We start from the raw sequence: 8,295 nt of genomic DNA, 5'->3' as shown, positions 1-8,295 counted from the left end.
TCCTTCCTCCAGCTGTCCAGAGGAGACTTCATCCTCCTGCTGTCCTTCATCAGGAGGTTGGCTGATCCTGAGCAGAAGACCCCTGTGCCCTGAAGAGTCCGTGATGCTCAGCACAGCAAACCTGAGCAGAGCCAGGCCTGGGCTGTGCCGGGCTGTGCTCCATGTACAGCTGGGCCTTCAGGCCCTGTTGGGCTGAGTGTATCCCTTGGGCGTCAGTTCAACTTGATTGTAAGAGAGAAGAGTGCAGGAAGGTCCCACCTGCCCCTGGCCATCCCGCCATCGGCATGTCCTGACCTTTATACAAAAGCAGCAGCACACATCCTCTGTTGGGGGCAGCAGGAGCAAGAAAACCCTTGTGAGAGCAGCACTGTAACTGGTAACACGGAAAGAGCTCACAGGGGCACGATGAGAGAACAGTTCCAGGGGTGGGATCTGCACAGCTTCCCGCACCAGGATCAAAACGATGTCCTTGTGCAAACTCGCACCCAAGCCTGCTGCTGGCCTGCCAGGGATTGCGGCAGGTGTGACCTCACAGCTGCCTTCACAGCCATGCACCTGCTGCTGGCCCACGAGATCCTGAGGCACAGCTGAGCTCATCCCAGCGCTCCACACCAGCTCCTCCTCGTGGCCCACGAGGGGATCAGATACAGGTCACCTCACGTTCCGCTTCCAAGGCCTTACGGCTGCTCTAGAAACCTGCAGGGCCTGTGCTGCCCCCAAGGGCCAGACAGACCAAGTCAGGGTTAGGATAGGGACTCAGGGGGACGGGGTCAGAGTGTGGGAACAAGGGCTTCCGAGGGTTAGGTGGTAAAACACAGGCTGTTACTGGGGCACACTGGGATGCCCTGGAGTGTCATGGCCATGGGAGGGGAGGGTCTGATGGCAAAAGACCTCAATGGTTGCTGGGATGTCCCCAGTACCAGCAAAGGATGGGAGAGCCAAAGTGCCCTCCAGTTCCCCAGACTGGAGGCCCTCCAAGTCCACCCCACTAATTAACACCACGCCATAACCTGCTCTCGCTTTGAGGAATGCCTCGGGAAGAAGAGCAGAGGGGTGCTCTGGACTGGATCTCGGTGGGCTGGGGGTGGGCACAGCTTTCCCCAGTCCCCACAGGCCCATGGCTTCCCCCTGGTCTGAGCAGGAAAATCCCTTCTGCCCTGCCCAGCCCCATTCCTCCAAGTGTCCCCGGGGATACCTGTCCATGCAAGGGCCAGGGGTGGGGACGGAGACACGGAGAGAGTGAGGAATTCATGTCCTCCAAAGGGGAGGGGTGGAGGTGGGGGAGACCCAAAGACAGGGCACTGGGGGGAATTAGTGGACACCAGGGTACGGGGCTGGAGGGGTTGCCGGGACAGGACTGTGTCGAGTGCAAGTGAGGATGAAAGGAATTCAAGTGGAGGGACACGGAGACTGCAAGCAGAGTGGCTGTTGGGGACAGAAGGAAGAGGAGTGCAGAGGACAAACCCAATGGGATTGGAGAGTGTTTGGGAGTGGGGGATCAAGGCAGGGGATCCGGGGACACTCCTGCAGGGGACAGGATGGACAGTGAAGGAGTGAGGGGAGAGAGGGAAGGAAAGGCCTCGGGAGGGATTCAAGGGAGGGGATTTGGGGACCCCAGAGAGGACATGAAAGAGATGCCAGGGATGAGATGTCTGAAGGGAGCAAACCAATGGGATAGGGAGGGATAAAAGGGGTGGAGGTGGGGGCATCAGGACAAGAATTTTCCTTTGTAGTAAGATACAGCGTGAGAAAGGACTAACGCCACCAAGTGCAGCTGAGGAGGCCCAGGCTGGGCAGAGAGCAATGTCCCTGGAAGGGCAGTGCTGTGGTGGAACAGGTCACCCCGAGGGAGACTGGAGCAGCCCAAGCTTTTTGTGTCAAGGAGCAGGCAGGGAGGAGGCAGAGATCTCAGGAAAGGAAGGGAGATGCTCAGGGGAGAGCAGGGTGTGGTAGCTGGGTGGACGTCTCCAGCCGGCAGAGAAAGAGGTGCAGGTGTGGGACACGGTGGGACAGCCTGTGGTGGAGACGACAGAGGGGTGAGCAAAGTCTGAGCATCCCCCAGCAGAGCTGAGCTCTCTCTGCCCTTGGCTCTGGCTGGTGTCTCTGCCACTGGTGGCCATGAGGAAGCCCCTTCCCCTTCCAGCACTGGGTCTCATGGCCTCCCCTTCCCCAGCCGAGAGCCTGGCAGGGGTTGGACCATAGTCCTGCCCTTGGCATTGCCCATCCCCACATCACCCTGCCCCAGGAAGAGCCCTGAGGAACAGCATCTGACTTCCCAGGGGCTGGGGGTCAGGGCGTGGCCCTTTGCTCCATGTAACACACCCAGGTTTGCTCAGAATCTGTTCCACACTGACAGGGCCTTTGTTTCCCTGTCATCTCTGCCGGGAGTTTTCTGCTGTAACCAGCCCCGCAGGAGGTTTGTCAGTAACGGTCCTCACTGGGAGCCATTAACACTCCAAGAAACTTTGCAGTTGGCCTCTGGCTTTGACTTCCTGACTGGCACCTTCATCATCCAATCACTGTCTGAGGTCCATGGACTCAGACCAACCCTCCTCAAGGAGTCATTAAAATGCCTTGGGCTTGCATTCTGCTGTGATGCTGGGCCGGGCTGCTGGGCTGGAGGGAGCTGAGGGCAAGTGGTCAGCGCTGCAGAGAGCCAGCTCTGCCCAGGAGCAGCTCCTCTGCAAAGCGCAGCAGGGCTGAGGGCACTGCCTGCAGGCACCGAGGGCAGAGGAGCCGGGCACAGAGAGGGCAGAGGCAGACGGCACTGGCAGGGTGCTGAGAGCTCACTGCAGGAGAAATCTTCCCAGCCCGTGACACCGTCAGTCTGTGGGTGCGGGGCAGGGCAGCTGCAGGTGACGGAGGGATGTGGTGAGGCCGGCACAGCCCCAGGAATCTCCCTGGTGTCTGGAGGAGGAGGCCGTGCTCCCGAGCAGGGCTTCCCTGCTGCGCTGCCAGAGGGACAGGCCATGGCTCTGCCTTCTCCCGGGGACGGCTGCAGGGGGTGCAGGCGCGGGTGCAGCCGGGGGTGCCCAGGGCTGTCCTTCCGAGCAGGGTCCCTGCACCCCCGGGGCTGTGTGCTGGGGCAGGGACTCTGCCACCGGCCAGGGTCAGCGCTCAGCCTGCCCGGGGAGCTGCCCACGGCGCCGGGGGGAGCAGCTGTGGGGGGCAGGAGAGACCCCGGCAGGGCAGGGTCCTGCTGCTGTGGAGAGGGTGCTGCCTGGGGCAGGGCTGCTCCCAGCCCCACATCACCCCCAGGACAGTTCCAAGGGTATTTTATAGGTGGAATATCAAGGCAGGGCTGACTCAATATATAAGATGCTTTCTGAATTTTGTGATTTCTCTTTCCTGCTTTTGTGGAATTTGGGTGGAGCAATGGAATAGGAGTTCTCATGCTTGAGCACGGCAGCTCAGAACAAGTCGGAGGGACAGAGAAGCTCCCTTACTCTCCATTAACCTGCAGATCATCCTCTACAGGCAGAGGCTTTTCTCTGTTCTCCCTGGGTGCAGCAGAAGTCCTGAGGGATTCTGAATTCCAAGGACACTCCCCAGGTGAAATAGGGGGAGCCTCAAAAACCCAAAGCTCTCTGACTGCCTTCTGCCATCCTCGTTCCTTATCACTGCAGATGCTGACAGGCCGTGTTGCATTACAGACAGTCACATATAACCACATCGCACACCAGCTCTGGCTCCTGCCCCCAGCACTTACATGAACCCGCTGCCGCAGAGCAGCTCTAACTCCTGGGCAGCCTGTGGGCAGAGGTCCTGCTGCTCACAGCGCATTATGTGTATGTGCACCAAGCGCAGGGTCAGCCCCAGAACTGAAGAAACTTCCCTACATAATGAAAAATGGGAGCATGGGTGCAGTAGGGAGAGGGGCATTGGGAAACAACACTGATCAGAAGAGTTACCCCTAAACTGTCACTGTTGTTTCCTCCTTTGACAGTCCTCCATGTCCAGCGGCAGCAAATGTGCAACGGCAGCTCCATCACCGAGTTCCTCCTCCTGGCATTCGCAGACAGACGGGAGCTGCAGCTCCTGCACTTCTGGCTCTTCCTGGGCATCTCCCTGGCTGCCCTCCTGGGCAACGGCCTCATCATCACCGCCATCGCCTGTGACCACCGCCTGCACACCCCCATGTACTTCTTCCTCCTCAACCTCTCCCTCCTCGACCTGGGCTCCCTCTCCACCACTCTGCCCAAAGCCATGGCCAACTCCCTCTGGCACAACAGGCACATCTCCTACTTGGGATGTGCTGCACAGACCTTTTTCTTTCTCTTCTTGATCTCAGCAGAGTTTTCTCTCCTCACCATCATGTCCTACGACCGTTACGTTGCCATCTGCAAACCCCTGCACTACGGGACCCTCCTGGGCAGCAGAGCTTGTGTCCACATGGCAGCAGCTGCCTGGGGCACTGGGTTCCTCACTGCTGTGCTGCACACGGCCAACACATTTTCAGTGCCATTGTGCCAAGGCAATGCTGTGAACCAGTCCTTTTGTGAAGTTCCCCAGATCCTCAAGCTCTCCTGCTCAGAATCAGACTACTGCAGGGAAGCTGGGCTAATCATTATTAGTATCTGTTTTGACCTTGTATGTTTTGTGTTCATTGGGGTGTCCTATGTGCAGATCTTCAGGGCCGTGCTGAGGATCCCCTCTGAGCAGGGACGGCACAAAGCCTTTTCCACGTGCCTCCCTCACCTGGCCGTGGTCTCCCTCTTTATCAGCACTGTCATGCTTGCCTACCTGAAGCCCCCCTCCCTCTCCTCCCCAACCCTGGACCTGGTGGTGTCATTTCTGTACTCAGTGGTTTCTCCAACTTTGAACCCCCTCATCTACAGCTTGAGGAACAGGGAGATCAAGGATGCCCTGAGGAAACTGGTTGGACGTGTTTCAGCAGCTGTAGACTGTCCACCTTTCTATTCAAATGACTCACAGTGCATGCCATGACAGGCCAAGCACAATTTTCCTTCTTTATATATTATTTATTCTTTTTTCCATTTTTGAACATCTGCCCTTCAAAGAAGTTCCATTATTCTTCCCCTCCTACATCAGTATCCACCCATCTTGTGTTACTGCTCATCACTTTTTAAAGCAGGAGCCAGCCACTGTGAACTTAAGCAAAATAAATGCACCCAGGACTTCTTAGTCTTACACCCATCCTTACCCGGGCAGGAAGAAACAGGGAATGAGAACGCCTTTCTGGCTGCACCAGCTCAGGGCTCTTGTGCTGGGCTGGAGAGAGGGGATGGCACAGAGGGGCTGCAGACCCCTCAGGAACTGCTGGAGAGGAGAGCAGGAGATGCAAGTTGCCCCGACCTCCTTCTCCTTGTGCCATGGGTGCCTCCCATCTCTGGGGCTGACCCCTCCCTGCCCCCGAGGAGCTGCTGTGCCCTTCAGAGGGGCTGCGGCTGTGGGGTGAGTGCCCAGAGCACCCTGCAGTGGGCACTGCCTTGGGACTAACTCAGACTGGGCTGTGCCGGGGAGAGAGTTGGAGAGTGAGCAGGGGAGGTGGGAGAGCTTGGCGAGAGCTGGGCTGGGCTGGAAATTACTGGGGATATAAAACCAGGAGCATATAACTGGCACGGTGTGACCTCGCAGGGTGAGGACTCACACCAGGACATTTGTGGTGCAGAGCCAGGGCTTGTGGAACGGATCGAAGACATGGAGGTGCAGGAGGGAAGGGGCCGCTCTGTGCCCTTGGTGGCACGGACAGACCAGGAAGGTGGCCCAGGGCCCTCATCACCCCCCAACCTCCCTCATGGGCCATTTCCAGCACTGGCTGCTCATCCCCGGGGTTATGGGGAGACTTTCTGTGAGACCGTCTCCATCCTCCGGCTGCTCTCAGGGCCTGGATGGGGGAATGGCCAGCCCTGCCCGGCCTCTCTGCTGGCCCAGACCCCGGCAGACCCTGGAACAAGGGTGTCTGCAAAGCCCAGCATGGGACACGGCTGGGTCTGGGCAGGGGTCGGGTGCTGGGGGAGCTTCCAGTGCAGCGTGGCCGTGGGGAGAAGGGGCAGTGAAGGTGTCTGGGAGACTGAGCTGGGGAACCTTTCAGCTATCACAAATCAAATGCAGGAGGTGACTGAGACAATCCAGCACAGATTTACCAAGGACGAATCATGCCAATGTAACCCGATCACCTTCCACTGAGGAACATCTTCTGTCAACATGAGGAGAGCAGTGGATGTTGTTCACCTGCACTTCAGCAGAGCATTCAACACTGCTTCCTACAGCCTTCTCCTGGGCAAATGGACACGATACAGAGGGGAGGGCTGCTCTGTGAGGTGGGTAGGAAAGTGGCTACCAGGCTGCACTCAGAGGGTGCTGACCAGTGCTTTCTACTCAGCCTGAAGCCTGTAATGTGTTGGATCCTCCAGGAAATGATACTGGGCCCGACGCTGTTCAACATCTTCTTAAATTACCTGGGTGACAGGCGTGAAATCACCCTCACAATGTTTTCTGACAAAACCACATGGAGGGGTGAGGTGGACATGTCAGAAGGCAGAGCTCCTTCACAGAGAGACCCGGACCGTCTGGAAGAATGGGAAGGTCAGAAAGTAATCATTAGCCTCTACTCCCATCTCTTAGGTCTCCTTTGGAGCTGGGGGCCCAGCCCCAGCAGGCAGAAGGGATTCAGGAGCCGAGGGCCCAGCTGCCCCATGGAGGAGCAGCCCCAGTGTTCCTCAAGGCTGCCTGTGAGCTGGGGCTGCTGCTGCCCTGGAGCCCCGGCCAAGGACAGCAGCAGGACGTGGCCTTTTCAGGGCTGGGCTCTCCTCACTTCCACACTGTCCCGCTGTGCCCTTGCATCTGTGTCACTTTCAAGTTCTTGTGTAGCTCTGAACAGTCTCATCGTGTCCACAGTGGTACCCCTATGGCTGCAGGCAGGAGCAGGCCATGGGCGCTGTGGTGTCAGAGCTGGTCTCTAGGCCAGCACCACCATGTCCCAGGTGGATCTGTTAGGGACCAAGACGTCCCATTCTCCTTACGCATGTCCATGCAGGCAGCAACTGCTCTTGGATTTACCTGCCTGGCCCTGTCCCACCTGCAGTGGGGCTGGTGGCAGAAGCCACCCTGGAGAGGAATCGGGAGCTGCCGGGAGAGCTCAGGGGATCTCCAGAACAGTGTGTGAGTCTGGTGGGCAGTGAGTGGCACCTCATCAATTGGGTGACTACCCAAGTTGGATTGTCCTGGAGGAAGAGGTGACCCTGAGCACACCATGGGCGAACAAAGGCCTTGCAGTGCCAGGAGAGGCTCTGAGGAGTCAGCAGGAAAAGAGACACATGACTGGAGAGGTGTTCAGGACAGCCTCTTGGAAAGCCCACGGGCTGGATTGGGAGCAGCCCTCCCTTGCCCTTTGTGCCATCGGAGACACCCCATGGTCCTGCCCAGTCCCGTCCTCGGCCCTTGAGCCATCCAGGGAAGATGGAAATGGCCTCAGCAGCAGTGAAGCCCGTCTGCCTGGCTCTGCTGCCCACCCCCAACAGCGTGGCCAGTGCAGGGTCCCCCCGTGTCCTGAGAGCACCACAGTCCCCTTGCTCTGCAGAGCAGCTCTGCCAGCTTGGGGGCTGCACGGAGTATGGGCAGGAAGCCAGGAAAGGCTGCTCAGGCCAGCGCGGACACTCTCACCTGGGGACAGGACCTCTGGGGAGCAGGGATGTCACTGGAGAAGAGCATGGGAGCATCTCTGTGCCTGCAGGGAGGAATCCATGAAAAAGAGAAACGTCTGCCCACAGGCACCAATCCAGGGCAAGCTCTGCTTTCACCTGGCCAGGACTTTTGTGCTGGCATGGAGAGAGGGGCTGATAGTGAGGGGACAGAGTCAGTCTGTGGTACCTGGGTCCTGCTTCTCCCGTTCTTTTCAGTACATATCGAACAATTGATCTTACCTGGAATAAGGGAGTTGTTATGTGTTAATGAGGGAGGGGGGCTGGAAACAGGGTGAATGGCCGGATCCAGAAGGCCGTGGCCAAGAGCACAAAGTGCCCGTGGGAGCAGGGCACCAGTGGTGACCCCCAGGGGCCAGTCCTGAGTCCAGTCCTGTTTAACAGGTGGGTTTGCCGATGGCAATGGGAAGGGATGGGATGCAGATGGGAAGCTCGAGGGAGCTCGTGACTTCAGGCTGTGACTCTGGGAGTGACTATGGACAGAGTCTGGGGCAGGGGGGGCTGTGGGGGTTCTTGGGGTCTCTGCTTGACAAAAAACGTGTTTTCCTGTTCTAAGCCCATCTCCACTGTTGAAAGCGGCCTTCAGAAGTGATAAAAAGGACTTAATATGCAGCAGAGGAGTGTATTTTAT

General features: G+C 58.1%; 1 protein-coding gene across 1 annotated transcript; it reads left to right on the top strand.

Moving 5' to 3' along the window:
* Positions 1–3,969: 3,969 nt before the first annotated feature.
* On the top strand, positions 3,970–4,947 carry LOC141974215 (olfactory receptor 14A16-like). The gene has a single exon (XM_074933554.1). The coding sequence runs from the start codon at positions 3,970–3,972 to the stop codon at positions 4,945–4,947; it is 978 nt and encodes a 325-aa protein (XP_074789655.1).
* The last annotated feature ends 3,348 nt before the right edge of the window (positions 4,948–8,295 follow it).

This window comes from Athene noctua, unplaced genomic scaffold (genome assembly GCF_965140245.1).
Source record: "Athene noctua unplaced genomic scaffold, bAthNoc1.hap1.1 HAP1_HAP1_scaffold_36, whole genome shotgun sequence".
NCBI lineage: Eukaryota > Metazoa > Chordata > Aves > Strigiformes > Strigidae > Athene > Athene noctua.
Note: the sequence above shows the minus strand (reverse complement) of the source record. Positions and strands in the feature narration are given on the sequence as shown.

Excerpts from the sequence above, each read along its gene's own strand:
- LOC141974215 (XM_074933554.1), top strand. The coding sequence starts at position 3,970 with ATGTGCAACGGCAGCTCCATCACCGAGTTCCTCCTCCTGGCATTCGCA.